We start from the raw sequence: 20,166 nt of genomic DNA on the forward strand, positions 1-20,166 counted from the left end.
AAACTCCTAGAAGATAATGCAGGGAAACATTTTCAAGATCTTGTAGTAGGTGGGGGTCTCTTAAAACTTACACCCAAAGCATGAGCAACAAAAGAAAAAATAGATAAATGGGATGTTTTCAATATTAAACACTTTTGTTCCTCAAAGGATTTTTGTCTAGAGGGTGAAAAATCAGCCTCATCAATGAGAGAAAATATTTGGAAATCATGTATCTGACAAAGGCTTAATATTCATAAGATAAAAAAGATCAACAACGCAACAATAAAAAGACAAATGACCATATTAAAAAATGGGCAAAAGACTTGAATAGATATTTGTCCAAAGAAGAAAAACAAATGGAAGAAACACACTTGAAAAAATTTTCAACATCACTAGCTATAAAGGAAATGCAAATCAGAACTACAATATCATTTCATACCTATTAGAATGGTCACTATTAAACAGAAAACTACAAGTGCTGGAGTGGATGTGGAGAGAAAGGAATGCTTAGTCACTGTTGGTGGGAACTCAGAATGGTACAGCTACTGTGGGAAGTTTGTTTTGAGGTTCCTAAGGAAATGAAATATTGATCTTCCGTAACACTACTAGGCATATACCTGGAAGAATTGAGAGCAGTGACATGAACAGACATCTGCACACTGATGTTCACAGTGGCATAATTCACATTGCCAAAAGATAGAAAAAACCCAGGTGTCCAACAACTGATGAATGGGTAAATAGTAGCATATGTACATAATGGACTATAATTCAGCTATGAAGAAATGAAGTTGTGGAGCATGTGACAACACGGATGAACGTGAAGGACATTATGTTACATGAGGCAAGTCACATAAAAAGACAAATATTATATGACTTTGCTATTATGAACTAAATATAATAAGAAAACCCATGGAGTTAATAGCTAGAATATAGGTAGTCAGAAAAAGGAGACTAAAGAATAGAAAGCTGAGATTTAATCTGTGCAGAATTGGTAAAAAGATTGTTTTTAAATGTGCAGAAATGAACAGAAATGGTGAAAGCATATCACTGTATGTGTAATTAGCAGCACTAATATTTGGATATGATTGTGAGTGAAAAGGGAAATTTTAAGGTTGTGTATATTACATAAGGAAAACTAAACAATGAAACATAGAACTGTGTGGCATAGTGAACTCTCTTGTAAAAACTGAGTATGGTTAAAACTGCCTATGTAAGAATGCTTTTCCCTGAAACAGAGCCAAGTGTACATTAACGTTACAAGATGTCAATATCAGCGTGATATTTGGGCAAAAATACAACTGAAAAAGGAAGTGTGCCAAGTGAAAGCATCTAGACAAAAATACTACATATTATTTGACTCTATCTACACAAAATTTAAATACAAATAAAGTATAGAGATGGAAATAGATTAGCAGTTATATATGGCAAGGGAAGGATACACAGATTGAGAAGTGACTACTAAGGGTTAAAAGTTTTGTTCTTTTGTACATGTATGTAATGAAAATGCTTTAATATTGATTAAAGTAACGAACGCACAATTCTGATTATACCAAATGCCTTTGACTGTATACTCTAGATCGGTGGTTCTTAACAAGGAGTCCATGAGCTTGAACTGAAATTCAAAAACACATTATTCTTGTGGGGATGTGTTGGTGTGGGTGTGATATATTTATTAAATAATACACAGTATAGTGTGGAATTAATAAGAGGTATGTGGTTTTCACCTGACTTGCAAAGGGGTCCACGGAACAAAAAAAGTTTAGAACAACTCTATGGTTTATCAATACTTTTCACAACAATTGGTTAGAAAATAATTTTTAAATTATCATTGAGTCTTTTCATTGCTATGCAAACTGTCAAATCAGCTTGCCAAGCTTCACATATACACACACAAAAATTGGATTTTTGTTTGGTATTATACTCCGTTTATAAATACACTATCTAAATACATGTTATATCCCTCTAAGGTTTATTTAAAGCCTCTTATAGTTTTTATACATTTCTATTTAGATATCTTGCATGTTTTTCATTAATTTCCAAATGTTTATCCTACTCTATTATATATATCTGCAGTTATTCCTTAGTAGTGTTTCTCATTTTTCTAGTTTAGATTAGCTACAGCTTATTTATTTATTTTAGTATAGTATTCCATTTATTTAGATCTTTTAAATTGCTAATATATTTTTTATCCTGAGAAAGTGGCTAGTGATTATTTATACCACTGTAGTTTTCCAACTCATTAATTTCTGCTTTCATCTTATTTCTTCTGCTTTCCTTAGTCTTCTTTTTAAACTTATTTTTAAATAAGTGTACGAGAATACAAATTTTCCTCTAAGCATTGCTTTGCCTGAGGCACTAAGTAATAGTTTTTCATTTTCATAATTTCCTTGATTTCTGCAAACTAGGTCCTTATCCAATAGATTTTTAAAAATAGGTATTTATTTTTCATACCCAGATAGAGAAGTTTTTATTTTCTTTTATTGTTTGCAATTTCAAGGTTTACTGAAATCTGATATTTCTGTTTTTTTGGAATTTAAAGATTTTTTTTTTAGCTGAAACTTCACATTTAGTAAATGTGAACTTCAGTAAATTAAAAGTTTTACTCTTTGATTGTAGAGTCTGAAAGACATGTATAGTTATGTATGAATATCACTTTATAAAATGTGCTCTTTATATCTGCTGGACTATCAGTAATTTTTGAAGGGTTCTGATTTGATATCAGAGAGACAGATCAAGGTGTACTACATTTTATGTGTCTCCATGTCTCTTGTATACAGGTCTTGTTTTATGAATCTTAATTTACTTGAAGCAAATATTTAAAATTTTTATATCTCCTTTTTATATGGTCTCCTTTAACATTATTAAAATGGCACCCTCCTCATTTAATGTTTTATAACCTGAATTCAACCTTGACAAATATTTAAATAAATGATCCATGCAGAGTTTTTGTTATTCTTTACCAATTTACTATTTTTTTACTTCAAACATCCCAAATTATTATTTAGGTCTCTATCTATATCAGACAGTTTCTTCTCTCTCCCTTCCAATTCTTATTCCACAATCTTATTGCTTTTATCATCTTCCTCAGTTTTTTTTTTCCACAGTTAAAAAAGATGAAAAAATCTGCATTCTCTTTCTTCTGTTAAAATTTCTCCTTACACATATTATTAGATACATTCTTTCCTAACTTACACATTTATACGGCCTCTAATAGAGAATGCTGAAAAATATTTCATAGTACCACCTCTAACATGACCACTTTGGATCTGATTTCCCCTAGATACCTTCTGCCAGGATTTAATAACTTACCTGGGAAGCACCTGTTTTGAAATCCATTCTCTGATAACTATGAATCTTCTGCTTGTTCCAGCCTCAAGATGACTTCTCGTTTTGTGTAAATGGGATATAATTTTGGTTTTGGGCCCACTGCATGGGCTCCTATGATTCTGGTGTGAAAGGCAGCACAGTTCCAGGAGCGGCACAACAAAGTTGTTCATTTGAAACCTTCTTTGCAGAGATGACACAAAAACATTTTCCTGACACTCAGAGGGGATCTCCTTAACCCCGAAATCACAATTAATCAAAGTCTTAAATAGGGAGCCACATGTATTGGACTTTAGAAAAGGGACTGAATAGAAACTTCCACTTCTTGTCATGATGGAGTAACACCAGAAAATGGTAACTACAGACAGTAATCCCAGAGAAATGAGGGGAAAAAATAAGTTTCAGGCCACAGCACAAAAAGGTGAAACCAAAACAGAGTCTGAAGGAATCAGTAAATTGAGGAGACAAAACTAGGAGGTCAGGGACTCCAAAACTACTAAAATTTGTGGGAAAAAATACCACAGAGAAAAGAACTGTACTGAGTGAGAGTTCCTGCCATCTATAGAAGGGTCACCTTGAATCTCTGGTTGAGAACTGTGCTTGCACATAAAGAAATTACCAGATGATACAGAAAGAGAAAGCAGTAGATTGAAAAATCCACAATGCACACTTAGATGGGAAGTTTAAAAAGAGTCAAAAGACAGCGTAATGTTCAAGAGACACGGTACTCTGCTCCCTAAGTGAATACTCCTTTAGTAGAGGGACCAAATTAGTTTTAGACTAGAATATGCCCCTGACCTCAATAAAACAAATCTCAAAAGCAAGTCTGCAAGGCTCAAACTAATTTGAAGTAATTTACTAAATCCCAGAAAAATGTCCCCGAATATAAAGGAATGCAACAAAATCCAGCACACAAAGTTTAATAATGAATTCCTGAAACAATTTAAAAAAAGATAAACGCACACTTATACTTGGATGCAACACTTCTTTTTCGATAATTGTAAGAGTAAGTAAAAGCATAACAATACAGAATAACTTGAGGAATACTAACTGTTCATTTAAATTAACTTGCATCTTTAGAACACTAGATCCAAAAGACAAAATAAAATACAGTCTCATACATGTATTGAACATTCACCAGGATTTTACACTGGGCCCAACAAAAATTTCAATAAATTATAAAGGGTATGTTTTCCAAACAACCAATTACATAAAAAATCTGTTACATTAAGAAATTGGGAAACACAATAGCATGTGAAAATTAATGAGGTAAGCCTAACTAAGGGTCAAAGAAGAAATCACAAAAGAAATAAGAAAATACCTTGAACTAAATGAAAATGAAAACACAACATAATAAAATCTGTGTGATGCAACGAAATCAGAGGTTATAGTCAAATATATAGATTTAAAGAATGACCTAAGCTTCCACCAAAAAAAAAAAAAAAAAAAGTTGGAAGGGCAAGTGAAACCGAAATTGAGTGGAAAGGAAAAGATAAATAAATAAATTTAAAAGCCAGAAAAATAGAGAAACCAATACCCACATACCAACATATTTTACAAGTCACTAGACAAACTAAGTAAAAAGACACAAATTAGTAATATCAAGAATAAAAGAGAGAGTATCACTATAAATACTCCATATAAGTAGGGAATATCATGAACATCTTCATACCAGCATCTTCAATCTCTTTAATAAAATATACACAGTGTTTTAAAGATATAAACTACCAAAGCTCATTCAAGGCAGCAGACTTGGCCCAGTGGTTAGGGCGTCCGTCTACCACATGGGAGGTCCACTCCTTGACCCATGTGGAGCTGGCCTATGCGCAGTGCTGATGCGCACAAGGCGTGCCGTCCATGCAGGGGTGTCCCCCGCATAGGGGAGCCCCATGTGCAAGGAGTGCGCCCCATAAGGAGAGCCGCCCAGCACGAAAGAAAATGCAGCCTGCCCAGGAATGGTGCCGCACACACAGAGAGCTGACACAACAAGATGACACAACAAAAAGAAACACAGATTCCCGTGCCGCTGACAACAGAAGCAGACAAAGAAGACACAGCAAACAGACACAGAGAACAGACAACCGGGGGTGGGGGGTGGGTGGAAGGGGAAAGAAAGAAATAAATCTTAAAAAAAAAAAAATTAAACAGCTAACCTCTACAGCATTATATCTATTAAAAATAATTGAATCTGTACTTTAAATCCTTCCTACACTGCCTGGGAATTGCCTCCTGGGAGCCTCCATGTTGGTTAAATGTGGCCTCCCTCTAAGCCAAATTTAGCATATAGGTGCACTGCCTTCCCCCCAGCAGGGGCATGGCTCCTGGGGGTGAGCCTCCCAGGCACTGAGGGATTACTACCAAGCACTAGCTGGTGATGCAACTGGAAAAAGACCTTGAATAAAAGGCAGAAAGGGTAAAGAAAAATGAGTACAGCTGGGAGACTTCAAAGTGAGTCAGGAAGTCATCAGAAAGGTAACGCTTCTGCAAGTCTCACCAGGATCTCATAGACAGCCAAAGTAGATTCTACCTGACGGCTCTGGAGACACCCAGGTCCTACGGTCATGACAGATGGCTCTGGAGTTTGGTGCCTTGCCAGTGGGCCCTACCTTAGAGTTTGTGATCCTGCGTGTGAAAGTTGGACTCAGATGTGACTTCTCTGCACATGCCTCTTCTGTCCCTTTATTTGAACCTATGGTTGGTACTGGAGTTGGTAGGTGTATGTCCAAGAAACTTAAATCTCTGTGCTCTCCATGTGCCCAATGGGCCCTGAGCCTTGGCAGAGTTGCGGCACCTACTTTCCAGTTTGTTGGACTCTCTCAGGACAGCTGGCAAGGAGGTGAGGATGGACAACCACAACACCAAGAAACCAAGAGAGTCTACAACTGCAAACAAGAGAGTTCCACCATCAGCCAAATGGGATCGAACTCCCTCTCAATTAGAGGTAGAGTGGGCCTCACCATCCCAGAATCCTCAGGATTGGGGAATAAAATATGGACTAGAGTGGACTTATTGGTATTCTACTATAGACATACTGTGATTCTAGCAATGAAGAAATTGTATCATTGATGTGGAGACAGTGGCTACCGGAGGTGCTGAAGTAAAGGAGAGGGAAAAAGAGGTGTAATATGGGAGTATTTTCAGGAGTTCGTGTTTCCCCAGTGTCATTGCAACGACAGATACAGGCCATTGTATATCCTGCCTTGGCCTACAGAACTGGGCAGGAGAGAGTGTAGACTACAATGTAAACTATGATCCATGCTTGGTAGCAGTACTCCAGGATATGTTCATCAAGTGCAATAAATGTGTCACACTAATGAAGGAGGTTGTTGATGTGGGGAAAAGCAGGAGGTGTGGGGAGTGGGGCATATAGGACTCCCTTATATTTTTTTATATAACATTTTATGTAATCTAAGTATCTTTTAAAAATAAATAAAAAATACATTAAAAAAATAAAAATAAAAATAAATTCTTCCCACCAGGCAAGACTGCTCCCAGATGAAATCTATCACACACCTAAGGAAGAAATAGTACTAAATCTATATAAAGTCTTTTAGAATATTGTGATAGAGATAACACCTTTTGATACATTTTAGGAAGCAAGCTTTACCGTGCCAAAAGAACCAGGAAAAGATATAAGAAAATAAACAAACAAAAAGTCCTTCACAAACATAGGTGCAAAGTCCTTAAGAAAATGTTGACAAACCATATCCAACAATATATAAAAAGGAAACTATATGACCAAATTGTGCTAATCTGAGGAAGGGAAGATAAGCACTCCTAAAGCAATGTTAATTCACATCTGAAAAAGAAAAATCATAAGATGGCAATAAGACAGAAAAAAAAAAGTTTAAACTCCAACATCTATTGATTAGTTAGAAAAAAAAAATTTTTTTAAGGAATTTCCTTAACCTCATAAAGGTCACCTATTAAAAACCTACACTAATATATTTAGTGGCAAATGATTAAGTATTTTCACTCTCAGCTCAAGAAGACAAAGACATCCCTTCTAACCACTTGTATTCAATAAATATAACACTGGAACTTCTAAAAAGTTCGATAAAGAAAAAGAAAGACTGGAAAGGAAAAAGAAAAAGAAAAAATTTCTTTACTCACATATGACCTCACTATCCATGTAAAACTCATTAAGGTATCTATAAAACATCTAGTACAAGTAGTAGGTGAGGTTAGCAAGGCCACAAGACACAGCTTTACTATTTACCATAAATAAATAACTGTATTCCAATATTCTTCCAACAATTAAAAAATGAATTTAAAGCAAACACCATTTAAAATAATATTGAGTTCAGGAAATGTAACTAACAAAGTAGGGGTTAAGACAAAAACTACAAAACACTGTAGAAAAAAATGTAAAGAGCTATATGAAAGGAAATACACATTTTTCATAAATCACAAGGCTCAATGTTGTTAGATTGTAAATTCTTGCCAAATTATCTACTGTGTAAGGGCAATACTGATCTCAATCTCAGCAGGATATGAAGGGAAAATGCCAAATGCTTCTAAGATTTATATGGAAAGGCAAAGAATGAGTAAGTGCCAAGATAATTTTATAGAAAACAAAAGGGTTAGAATACTTATCCTTCCTGATTTCAAAGTTCCTACTCATGTATATTAACCAAAAGCATCAAGATTGACAGACTAGAGTCCAGAAACAGTTCTATATATAAATTTTCAACAAAGGTGCCAAAGCAAGTTAATGGAGAAAGAACAGTCTGTGCAGCAAGCTTGGCGTTATACACCATACATAGAATTAACTACATCTCACCACAAAACCTAAACAAATAAAACTTCTAGGAAAAAGATGGGGAGAAAAATGTTAGTAACCTTGGGGTTAGGCAAAGATTTCTTAAATAGGGGGAAATAACACATGGAACATAAAAGAAAAGAAAATACGACCTCACTGAGATGAACACCTTTGTCCCTCAAGACATTCTTTAGGAAATAAAAAGGGCAAGCCACAAACGGGAGAAAAAATGATGGAAAACAAATATCTTATAAAGTTTATCTACATTAGAAAAAGAATTTTTAGGCCAATAAGAATAAAACCAAAAACCCAGTAAAAAAGGAAAAAGGAACTAATAATGTGAAATGCTATAAAAGATATAAAAAAGGCCAAAAGACATATGGAAAGAGCTTCATCATTATTCATCAAGAAAATGTAAATTGAAAGCCAGTAAAACACTATCTGATACCAAACTCAGCAGTTAAAATCAGTTAGTAAGCTTTATAATACCAAGTACAGGTGACGAAGGTGTAGAGCCACTGGAATTCTCATGGGCATGAAAATGGTACAGACATGCTCGAAATTCTTGGCAGTTTCTTATAGGGTGACATACACACTTACCATAAAGATCCAAGAAAACAGATCTGCATCTCTATGTAAGAGAAATGAAAGCATGTATACATATATAGACTTACCCTTGAATGTTTACAATAGCTTTATTGATGTAGTACCAAACTGGAAACAAATGATGTTATATACGGATAATGGAATACCATGTTTCAATAAAAACAGACCACTACTACACCCCAAAACATGTATGAATCTCAAAATAATTAGTTTAAGAAAAAGAAGTGAGGAAAAAGAGCACATATTGTACAACATACACACTCTATGATTCCATTTTATGATATTTCAGAAAAGGTGAAACTAATACAACAAAAAGCCTATCAGTGGTTACCAAGGAGTAGGGTGGGGATGACTGCAAATAGCTACAAAAAGACTTTTAAAGTTGATGGAAAACCAAAATTGCTCACCCACAGAGAGGAGGTGGCCGTAGTTCTCCAGCATCACCTCCCTGTACAGGGTCTTCTGGGCGGGGTCAGGAGCTGCCACTCCTCCGGGGTGAACTCCACAGCCACATCCTTGAATGACACTGAGGCCTGTAACAGCACATCCCTGGTCAACGTGAGGGTCCAGAAACAGGTGACACGGGAAATACCTTCGGGATCTAATTCTTCATGTTTCCTAATGAGTTAAAGAGAAATCTCACAAAGAATGCCTACCATGACCGAACTTTGTCTTATTCTTGGGGGACACTCACACAATTAGTACAAACATTCTGCTCATGCCCTGATTCATTTGCATTTATTTACAAGCTATATATAGGCACTATCAGTTAATTTGGTACTAATAAAGCTTAGTGATTTTTTTAGAGGAAGTTATTAAAAACAGTTTACCTTATATACCCGTGCCTTGCCCTGAGCACTCTCTAGGGTAGACATAACCCCACTTGGCAGTAATGGGGAATCAATGCAGAGGCATGTGTAAGCTCTGTAGGTATTTCGCCCACCCAGATCTGCATTTCAGAAGTAATGCCCTAGAAGCATGCAGAATATCTTCAACAGCCAATGTGAGAAGTGCTCACTTATATGAAGGCAAAGCTATAGGGATGAAGCATATGAATCTATGAATCTAATTCCGTGAGACACTCATTGCTTGGTAGTGACCAACAGCCACTGCACAAGCAGTGGGCTAGCTGCTGAGCTTTTATCCTGAGACTGGAAGGCCAGATGCAGAGCATGAGCGAGGCACATCCTGCTCATGTTGCACTCAAAATATCTGTGAACATACAGGTGGAATTACCCCCTGCACAGCTGGTTACATGACTTTGGAACCACAAGGGAGGTGGAAAGAGAAGTTGAGGCCTTAGGAGACATTACTCATTAAGGTGGTATATTAGGTTAAGTGGAGACACAACCCCTGGCCCTCCAAAATTGATGTCCACCTAGAACCTTAGAACAAGAAGTTATTGTAAGCAGTCCTTGCAGATGTGATTAGTGCAGATGAGGTCATACTGGGTGAGGGTGGTCTCAAATAAAGCATGACTGGCATCCTTCTAAGAGGGAAATTTGGACACAGGAACACAGATGTGGAGAAAGACAACCACGTGACGATGGCAGCAGATGCTGGAGTCATGCAGTCATAAGCCAAGGAGTCCCCAGGGTCCCAGCAGCTAGACGAGGTGACGGCTATTCCTCCAGTAGGTGAAAAGGGAGCAAGGCCCCTCAGTACCTAGACTTCAGACTTCTAGCCTCCCAAACTGAAAGACAGGACATTTCTGTAGTTTTAAACCCCTCAGTGTATGGCAAATTGTTACAGTGGACTTAGTACAACTAACACAAAGAGCAGTATCAGAGAATCCGCCAGCTGAGAGAAAACATAAAAACTGAGGAGAGAAAGGTACCGAGGACAGAACTGAGAGAACAACGTACTTGGCAGAAAAGAAATAAGGCAAAAAGTCTTACAAGAGTTTCCTGAGTGCTAGAAAGAGAACCTGGGCAGAATGGTGGGAATTAAGAGATGATTTCAAGGATAAAAGATTTTTCTAGTTCAAGATAATGACCTGAACACATGCATTTATATACCCTGCATCCTAAGTATACTCACACACTCAGGTAAAATATAAATTCTACACTAAACATATAATTACAAGTGAATACAGGGAGGCTGGTCATCAAAGGCAAGGAAATTTGAGGAAATTCTGCAAGATAAAAATTAGATGTTATAAGGTAAGAAAAACAAGGAATGTTGCCCACATTCTAACATAAACACAGAAGATGGAAAAGGAGCAGGTTTCTCAGGACAGTGCAGAAAAATGTCTAAGCTCCAACTCAAGATGATTTAGAATCATAATGTACTGTGGAATGAACAAGTAGCAAAGCAATTAATTGAAGAACAGTCAGAAACCCTTGGGAGCAAATTTGCACATATCCAGCAGAATATGAAGAAAATGTTGATGAAAAGAGCTCTCTACACAAGGTGCAGGAAATTCTTCAGGAGTTCAGGTAGAGGTAAAACAGCTAACGGGAGAAACAGAGTTATTCTGGGTATTTGATAGTATGTGAGATTTCACTTTTTAAATTGCTTGTTGCTGGCTGAGAGATAAACTGATTTTTTTAAAAATATGGACCTTGTACCAACCACCTTGTTAACTACATTAATTCTAACATTTATTCTATATATGCATCTAGGTTTTCTACTTCTTTAATCATATCACCTATAATTTTTTTTTTTAATCTTGCTTTCCAACACTTTCTATAGTACTTAGTGCTGATTTATTTTTTCCACATCAAGGACCAAATTTCAAAATACAACATAAAATCTCTTTAAGTTTATTGTTTCTTTCCACAAATCTGAATGTAAACTCCATGAGGACAGTGAGTCTGTCTATTGTGCTCATTGCTGTCTCCCCAGTGACCAGAACAGTGTCTGGTGGACAGCAGGTACTCAAACGCGAAGTATGAATTACCAACAACTATGAATACTCAGGAATGGAAAATGTTCTACCCTCTATGGAGAGTAATTGCACTGTATTTTCATATTTAACAAAATGAAAAATTCATTAAACTCTGACCATGCATTCTCCTTCTACCATTTTACCCACAGTCTCACCTACATATCATTCCACATATATGGACTAATTTATTACACACCAATCTAGTGCCTTCAATAGGAGGCTGGTTTAACACCCCTTGGTGCTTTCAAAAACTGGAATACCACGCATCTGAAAAAACGACAATGCTTATGAAGAAAAGGACTCATATTTAAAAATGCCCAGAACATATTTAAAAAAACAGGTATAGAACAGGTGTATACAGTATTGCGGTGGCTAACAATGGAGAGGAAATTAGAACACACTCTGATTGTCTCTTTATAAATAAAATATGAAAGGCTGATACAAACCAATAAAAAGTGTAGACGGCATATGATAGGTAGGGAAAAAGATGTTAACAGGACTCCTTATGTATACCTTAGAACTGTATGTGCACATTATTTGTCAAAAAATTTTGTTCGAAAAATAACAATGGGTGTGCCCAAGGAGGCACCAAAATGTTGCCTCTAGGTTCTACAACTTGCAGTATTTAGAGTATGCTACAGCACAGAAAGCAGAGCCCACGCTAGACCCAGAAATGTTAGATTTGGACATAACATGACTAAAATAACATCTCAGGAAACTGCTAAAAGGAGAGACATTACATATCCTGATGAAGATGTCTACCAACGCCCGGCAGTAAACATCCTAAGACACCGAAACTCGTGATTATTTTAACTAAAGATTAACATATTCCATTTTTTTTCCATTTAACGTATGAACCCTATAAACTTCATAAATCCAAAATACAGAATGAAGAATAAAGAACTCACCTGAAACCTGTTCATTTTCTGTGTTTCTTGAAGTGTAGAGAATTTTGACAGTTTTCTGGGGGTAAAAAAGAGGACTGGTGTCATGAGGGCAGACCTACCCAATGAGCCAAGATTTACCTGCTAACAATCTCAGCATCCCAGCTGGGGCGCAGCCTTCTGTGGGAATACAGGCCGTCCACCCTTGGAAAGGCACGGGATGGCCCACGTACAAGTGGAACCTCTGTGCACACAAGACTCAAATGATTATGGACACTTAAGCCCGCAGGTTTTCACTGGGTGAACATAAACTTTTGTCGGTCGATTTAAGTGATTAACAGAAAAACTAACACCAACAAATGACTGAAGTATATGAAAAGATAAGGCACTGCTGTCTCATTTTAAAACTAACCTAGTAGACAAAGACAGGCTGTGCCCTTCATCCATTCACCTTCGTCTCTGGCTAGAGAATACACAGAAAGCCCAGGAAAAGGCATGGCCATGCTTTGGAGCAAGGAATTTCTAACTGATTTCTTTTCACCGGGTTGTAGTTTCGCAGACCTCTTCCCAAGGTCCCTTCGACGTGAGAGGATGAAGGGCCCTGTGCATCCGTCCTGGCTCTATCACAGCTGGGCGACCCTGGACAAACCTCTGGTGCTATCTGGCTCAGCATCACTTCAGGAACCTGAGGTTCTGACTTGTGTGTTTTAAATGCAGTTGACACCGACCTCAGGGGAATAAAGCCTGTGCTGGCACCTGTTCCTGGCACCTGGCTAACGCCTCGGGTGACAGCTCACCTAACTCTCCGCACAGAGTCGTGAAGTAGTCGCTGCCTGCCCCTCATCTGCAGGGAAGTGCTGCTGCTCCTCTCGCCCCTGGTTTGGCACCACTGTCGAGTATACACGCACATTTCTTTCCCGCGAGGGGGCTTTCTCGGCCGCGCCCCCCGCAAGCTCCCACCGCCTCTTCCGCCTGTGTGGGGGGCGCGGGCCCGGCGGTGACTTTGGGGTCCCGCCCCAGGGGTTCCGGGAACTCCCACCCTGCCCTGAGTACAAGCCCGACCTTCCCTGCAGGTCCCAAGCGCTCTCACCCAGGTGGACTCTGTGCGCACCAACCGTCTCCAAAACCGTACTAGAAAGCGGAAGGAGGCGAGGCTTGCATCTCCGCATGAGCACAGACGCGGGGTGGGGGGGGGGACTCTTTCCCAGAGTGCTGCGCGGCACCCTGCACGGGAAGGAATTAATTTCCCATCAACCTCCGCGTCCGCGCCGTTCATTTCTTTATTTAAAGAGATCCATCTTTTTATTCTCTTTACATTCCCTTTTGTTTATTTGCTCATATTTTTGTTGTTTCTTGTTTTCCTCTATTATTTTCTTTATTTCTTTCACCTTCCTTAGACTTATTTTCTTGCAGTTTTTAAAATTTCTGAGTTCAATGCTTATCTCACTAATTTTTAATCTTTTTTAAAAAATGGTTAATAAATTTAAGCCTATAATTTCCCTCTAAACATCACTTCATAACATCCTACATATTTTAATTTCAATGTTTTTGTTATGTGGTTCCAAAATTTCATAATTTCACGGAATTCTCTTTACCTACAAATTAATAAACAATGAATTTTTAGCAACTCAAACTTATCTTCTATTTTAAGTAACCATTTTGCACAAAGAATGAGATTCTTATGTAAAAAATTCTTTCATATTTGTTGAAACATCCCTTGAATAGAGTTTTGGTTGTTCCTAATGTTCCATGATGACTACAAATAATACACATTGTTTAATGGCTCATGGAAGACTAAGATGTTTAGATGAGGCTTGTTAATTATGTTGACTAATTTTCTCTAACTTTTACAAATCTATGTTCTATCAGTTTCTAAGAGATATATCTAAAATCTCCTACTTCAATGACAAATGTATTAATTTGTCCTTGGTATTTGTCTTTGGCTAAGTACATGTTGTATATATGTGGGTGAGAGTATATAAATTCTTCATTTTATATATTCCAGGTGAATCCGTTATCGTTAAGCAAAGCAAATACTTTTCTGTAAACCTGTTTTTCTTTACCAGTGTTTTAACCCCAGCTTCCTTTTTCACTTTCATCTTTTATGCATGTCTTATGTTTTTATGTTTGTTTCTTTTTTTTTTTTTTGAAGAATCTCACAGTATTTATTACTCTTTCAACTTTTCTGAAGATATAACATTTTTATAATAAAAAGTTGGGAATAAAAAATAGCAAAAGAATTGTTTTAATGAAGAAAATACCTTATGCAGTCACCCCTCGGGCTGAAGTGTGGTTTGCTGGCTTGGCGAGGGGAGCGGCCGCAGTAGGCCTAATTCCGCTGCCCCCATAAAAGGGTGGTTGGTCGGGCTCACCGCCACCCCTGAAGGAAGCTCGGCATGGGCGCAGAGTGCCCTCGGGTCTCCCCTTCTCGGCAGCCATGCTTCCGCGTCCGCCCCTCCTCCCGTATGGTGCCACACGATGACTGTGGGGCGGCACCCTTCTTCTTCCTTCTCCCTGCGCAGGCGCAGGGCGGAAAATTCCAGTCTGCCCTTTTCCCCTCCCCCGACAGCAGCAACAGCCAGGCATGGGGGAAAAATCCAGTGTGCTCTTTTCCCTCCCCCCCAACAGCAGCAACAGCCAGGCGTGGGCGGGAGACTCAAGTCTGCCCTCCACCCCAGCAACAGCAGCCACCAATCCCTAAACCCTGCCCCTTCCCCCAGCAACAGCGACAGCCAATCCCTAACCACCACCCCTCCCCGTCCAGTACCGCCCACTCACCTTTCACCGGCAACCAATCAGAACAGGGTGTGGCTTCAACCAATCAGCCTTCCCCAGCCCCTATAAAACTGTTGCCTCTCCCTCAATAAAGTGGACTTGCCTGTTTACCTTGTCTCTGCGGTAGTTCTTCTGCCGTGCGCCCTCCAGTCCTGAGAGCCCCCGACAAGGGCCTGGCCTCCCTTATCCCCAGTTCATCGCCTGCTTCTCCGGGCGACCCCCTCGTCGCCGGCTTCGCCGGGCGACCCCGTCAGCCGAACCGCGCAACCCCTTGTGAGACCGATCCCTCGTCTGCTGCCGAACCAACCCCTCGTCCCAAGTGGGACCGACCCCTCGTCCCAAGCGGGACCGACCCCTCGTCCAGAGCTGGACTGACCCCTCGTCTGCAGTCAGACCCCACCTCTACCAACCGAGCAAACCGTCGCAACCTTATATTTCTTTAGGTATTATACTGTGATAATATCAAAGTATGCTTTGATATTACATAGTTATACTTTATAGAAGCATACCTATTCAACATAAATATTTCCTCAATCTGAAATTAACTATATTATACATATTATTTAACTTTCAGTACTAATGCATAAATCTCTTTTTCTTAACTATAAACCAAAATAGTTCAATACCTATTTTAAATTAGAGACAATTAAATGCCAGGTATAAGGATTATGAGTCAATAGTTCAATTAAAATAAAATGTTCAATAATTTCTTCTTTGTTTTTCTTCTTTGTCTAGAATAGTCTGTTTTAAGCTCAATGTAGCATCTTGAAATCCAGGATTTAAATCTAATACTTTCTTGAAATCTTCCAAAGCCTCATCAAAATATCCCAGCCTATACAGTATGAAGCCCCTGTTGTAATACGGAACTTCAAAATTGGGTAGGACTTCGATGGCAGATGTGTAGTCATCCATGGCTTCATAAAAATCACCCCTGAAGTACTTGATTTGCCCCCTATTGTTATAGGCAGTAGCCAAATCCTCAGGGCTGCATTTGCTGCCGGGCCTCGTGCCGAGGTACGCGGAGTACAGCGCCTCGGCCTCGGCGTGGGTGCCCTTCAGGAAGCGAGCGTGGGCGAGGGCCAGGTGGCCCGGCGGTCGCGCTCCGGCGGCCGCTCCGTGGCGGCTCGAGCCCACGGCGGAGGGCGGGGGCGGGCGCCCGAGCGCCCAAGCGGAGGGCACGTCCCCTGATTGTTTCTTTCAAAAGCAAATCCGCATTTTGAAATTCATTGTAGAGCATACACATTGGCAGTCACTCCCCATTCCACCAACATACCCCAGTACCTTGTCAACCATTAACCTATTTTTTCTGACCTACAGATAATGCATGTTGTAGACATTCTAGATATTTTGTCTACATGATTCTTTTTATTATTTTGCCAAATAATGCATACTATGGATATACCACATTTTAGATTAAATAATTAATTAATGGGTATTGGGTTTTTGGTTCTTGCTGTGTTTTTTGTTTTTTTCGTTTTTTTTTTTTTGTCTATTAAAAATAATGTTGCTCCTCTGAAAATGAGTGTTCAAATATGTACTTTCAATTCTTTTGAGTATATACTTAGTAGCAGGATTGCTGGATCATATGGTAACTCTATTTTTTTTAAATTTTTTAATTTTTAAAGCAGCTTTAGCTTAATTAAACATTTAAAAAATATAGGGGATTCATGCAGGACAATTCCATTTTTCTGAAAATGCCCCCATGTTACACTTTTCTTCCATCTCCCTTCTCTTGGAACCTCTGGTGGCCACTGCCTTTATAGCAATGATACAAGTTCTTCCATTACTAGAATAATAATGTCTATAATAGAATAATAGTAAGTAATAAATTACTATAATAAATATAGTTATTCTATAGTTAGTTTCCTGAGGAATAGACAAACTGTCTTCCACAGCAGCTGCACCATTTTACATTCCCACTAGCAAGGAAAGAGTGGACCTTTTTCTCCACATCCTCTCCAACAATCGTAGTTGTCTATTTTCTTAATAGTAGCCATTCTAGTGAATGTGAAATGATATCTCAAAGTGGTTTTGATTTGCATTTCCCTAATAACTAGTGATGTTGGGCATCTTTTCATGTGCTTAAATAGCCATTTTTATAGGCTCTTTAGAGAAATGTCTTGTCAAGTTTTTGCATTGTCTAATTGAGTTGTTTGCCTTTTTATTGATGAGTTGTAGAATTTCTTTATATATTCTGATTTTTAGACCCTTTTTGGATATGTAGTTTCCAAAGATTTTCTTCCATTGAGAAGATTGTCTTTTCACTTTCCGGCCAAAGGGTTTTGTTGCAGAAGTTTTTTTTTTTAATTTTGAGGAGAACCCATTTATCTTTATTGTTTCTTTGTTGTGCTTTAGGTGTAAAGTCTAAGAAATCCATTGCTTGGCACAAGATCCTAAAGACACTTCCATATATTTTCTTAGAGGAGTTTTATGGACCTTATATTTAGGGCTTTGATCTATTTTGAGTTAATTTTTGCATGAGGGGTGAGATAGGAGTCCCCTTTCATTCTTTGGGATATGGAAATCCAATTCTCCCAGCACTATTTCTTGAAGAGACTGTTCTGTCCCAATTGAGTGGACTTGGCTGTCGTCAAAATCAATAGCCCAAATATGTCAGGGTCTGTTTCTGAATTCTCATTTGATTCCATTGGTCAGTATATCTATCTTTAGGCTAGTATCATGCTATTTGACAATTTTAGCTTTGTGGTATGCTTTAAGTCAGGAAGTGAAAGTCCTCCAACTTTGTTCTTCTTTTTCAAGATGTTTTTGACTATGTAGGGCCCCTTACCCTTCCAAATAAATTTGATAATTGGCTTTTCTTGCAAAGAAAGGCTGTTAGTTTTGATTGGAATCTTGTTGAATGTGAAAATCGTTTTGGGTTCATTGTCATCTTAACAATATTTAGACTTCTAATCCATAAACATGAAATGTTCTTCCATTTATTCAGGTCTTTTTTAATATCTTTTAGAAATGTTTCATAATTTCTGTATACAAATCCTTTATATCTGTGGTTAAATTTGTTGCTGGATATTTGATTCTTTTAATTGCTTTTATAATAGGATTTTTTTCTTGATTTCCTCCTCAGAATTGCTCATTACTAATATATAGAAACACTACTGATTTTTCATATTGATCTAGTATCCTGCCATGTTTGTGAATTCAGTTAACTCTCCTAACTTTGTCATAGATATTTGTCAGGACTTTCTGTATGTAGGATCATGTCATCTGCAAATAGTGAAAGTTTTACTTCTTCCTTTACAACTTGAATGCCTTTTTTTTCCTTTTCTTGCCCAGCTGTTCTGGCTAGAACTTCTTCTACAATGTTTTATAGCAGTAGTGACAGTGAGTATCCTTGTCTTTTCCCAGATCTTAGAGGGAAAGCTTTCAGCCTTTCACCGAGGAAATTGCAGAAGCAGCAACTACTTCTCCATTAACTGTGAGTTTTTCATATATGCCATTTATTATGCTGCGAAGTTTCCTTCTTTTCCGATTTTTCTGATTGTTTTTATGAAGAAAGGATGCTGGATTTTGTAAAATGCCTTTTCTGCAATAATCAAGATAATTATGTGGTTTTTCCCCTGTGTTTTCTTCATGTAGTTCATTTACATTAATTTTTTTTTTTATATTGTACCTCCCTTGCATACCTGGGATAAAACCCACTTGATCATGGTGTATAGTTCTTTCAATGTCCTGTTGGATTTCATATGCAAGTATTTTGTTGAGTATATTTGCAGGTATATTCATAAGAGAAATTGGTCTCTAATTTTCTTGTAGTATCTTTATTTGGCTTTGGCATTAGGGTGATGTTGATCTCAGTGAATGAATTACATAGTGTTCCCTTCTATTTAAGTTTTGGAATATTTTGAGCAGGATTGTTATTAATTCTTCTTGGAATGATTGGTAGAATTCCCTTGTGAAGCCAGCTGGTCCTGGGGTTTTTTGATGACTTTACTTATAACTAGTCAGTAGAAATCTTCTATTTTTTTCTGAAGTCAGTATTGGTTGATTTTGTGTTTCTAGGAATTTATTTATTTTATCTACGTGGTCTAATTTTTTGAGGTACAGTTGTTCATAGTGTACTCCTATGATCCTTTTTATTTCTGTGGGCTCATAGAAATGTCCCACTCTCTTTTCTGGTTATTTATTTGCATCTTCTCACTTTTTCTCTCTGTTGATCTAGTTAAGAATTTAGTAATTTTATTGATCTTTTCAGGGAATCAACTTTTGGTTTTGTTAATTCTACTGTATTTTTATTCTCAATTTCATTTGTTCTGCTCTAATCTTTGTAATTTCTTTCCTTCTGATTACTTTGAGATTAGCATGCTAAGTAAAATAAACCAAAAAAAAAAAAAAGAAGAAGAAGAAAGAGCTATAAGAGCTGGGGTAGCTATACTACACTATTGGCATGGAATATCTTTTTCTAGTCTTTTGCTTTCAACATATTGTTGTCTTTGGGTCTAAGATGAGTCTTTTGTAAATAACCTATATTTGCATCATGCTTTATTTATCATAGATTTATTCATTCTGCCCCTCTTTGTCTTTTGACTTGGAAGATTAATCCACTAATATTCCATGTTTTTACTGTATCAGCAGTACATACTTTTGCTATTTTGTCTTTTGGTTTTTCATTTCATATCTTTTTTTTTACCTCTCTTTTCCTTTATTATAATCTCCTTTCTATGTAGTTGATCTTTTTTGATGTATCTGACTGATCCTGTTCTCATTTCTCTTTCTGTTTATTTTTAAATACTTTCTTTGTGGTGACCCTGAGGTTTATATTACCCAACCTGTATCTATAATGTACTAACTTGAAAAGATACCAACTTATCTTCCATAACTTGCATGTCTTTTCTTCCAATGTCCTCTTTCCCCTCTTTATGTTTTTTTCCCCATTTACCACTTTATATTTTGCTCATCCATTATCATTAAATATGCTTTATTCTTGT

At 37.7% G+C, this 20,166-nt stretch overlaps 1 protein-coding gene across 6 annotated transcripts in view; it reads right to left on the reverse strand.

Moving 5' to 3' along the window:
• Positions 1-20,166, reverse strand: part of LOC139439474 (serine palmitoyltransferase 1-like) — a 190,518-nt gene that overhangs the window by 121,040 nt on the left and 49,312 nt on the right. For all 6 annotated transcript variants that reach the window (XR_011649327.1, XR_011649326.1, XR_011649325.1 and 3 more), the window contains exons 6-7: positions 12,470-12,524; positions 9,079-9,204 (exon numbers count right to left, since the gene is read on the reverse strand). Coding sequence is in view for 3 of the 6 variants with exons in the window: in XM_071216570.1 (XP_071072671.1) it covers positions 9,079-9,204; positions 12,470-12,524 (181 nt within the window). In the remaining 3 variants the exon portion in view is untranslated. The remainder of the gene's footprint in view (positions 1-9,078; positions 9,205-12,469; positions 12,525-20,166) is intronic.

The sequence above is a fragment of the Dasypus novemcinctus genome, chromosome 8, assembly GCF_030445035.2.
Source record: "Dasypus novemcinctus isolate mDasNov1 chromosome 8, mDasNov1.1.hap2, whole genome shotgun sequence".
Taxonomy (NCBI): Eukaryota; Metazoa; Chordata; class Mammalia; order Cingulata; family Dasypodidae; genus Dasypus; species Dasypus novemcinctus.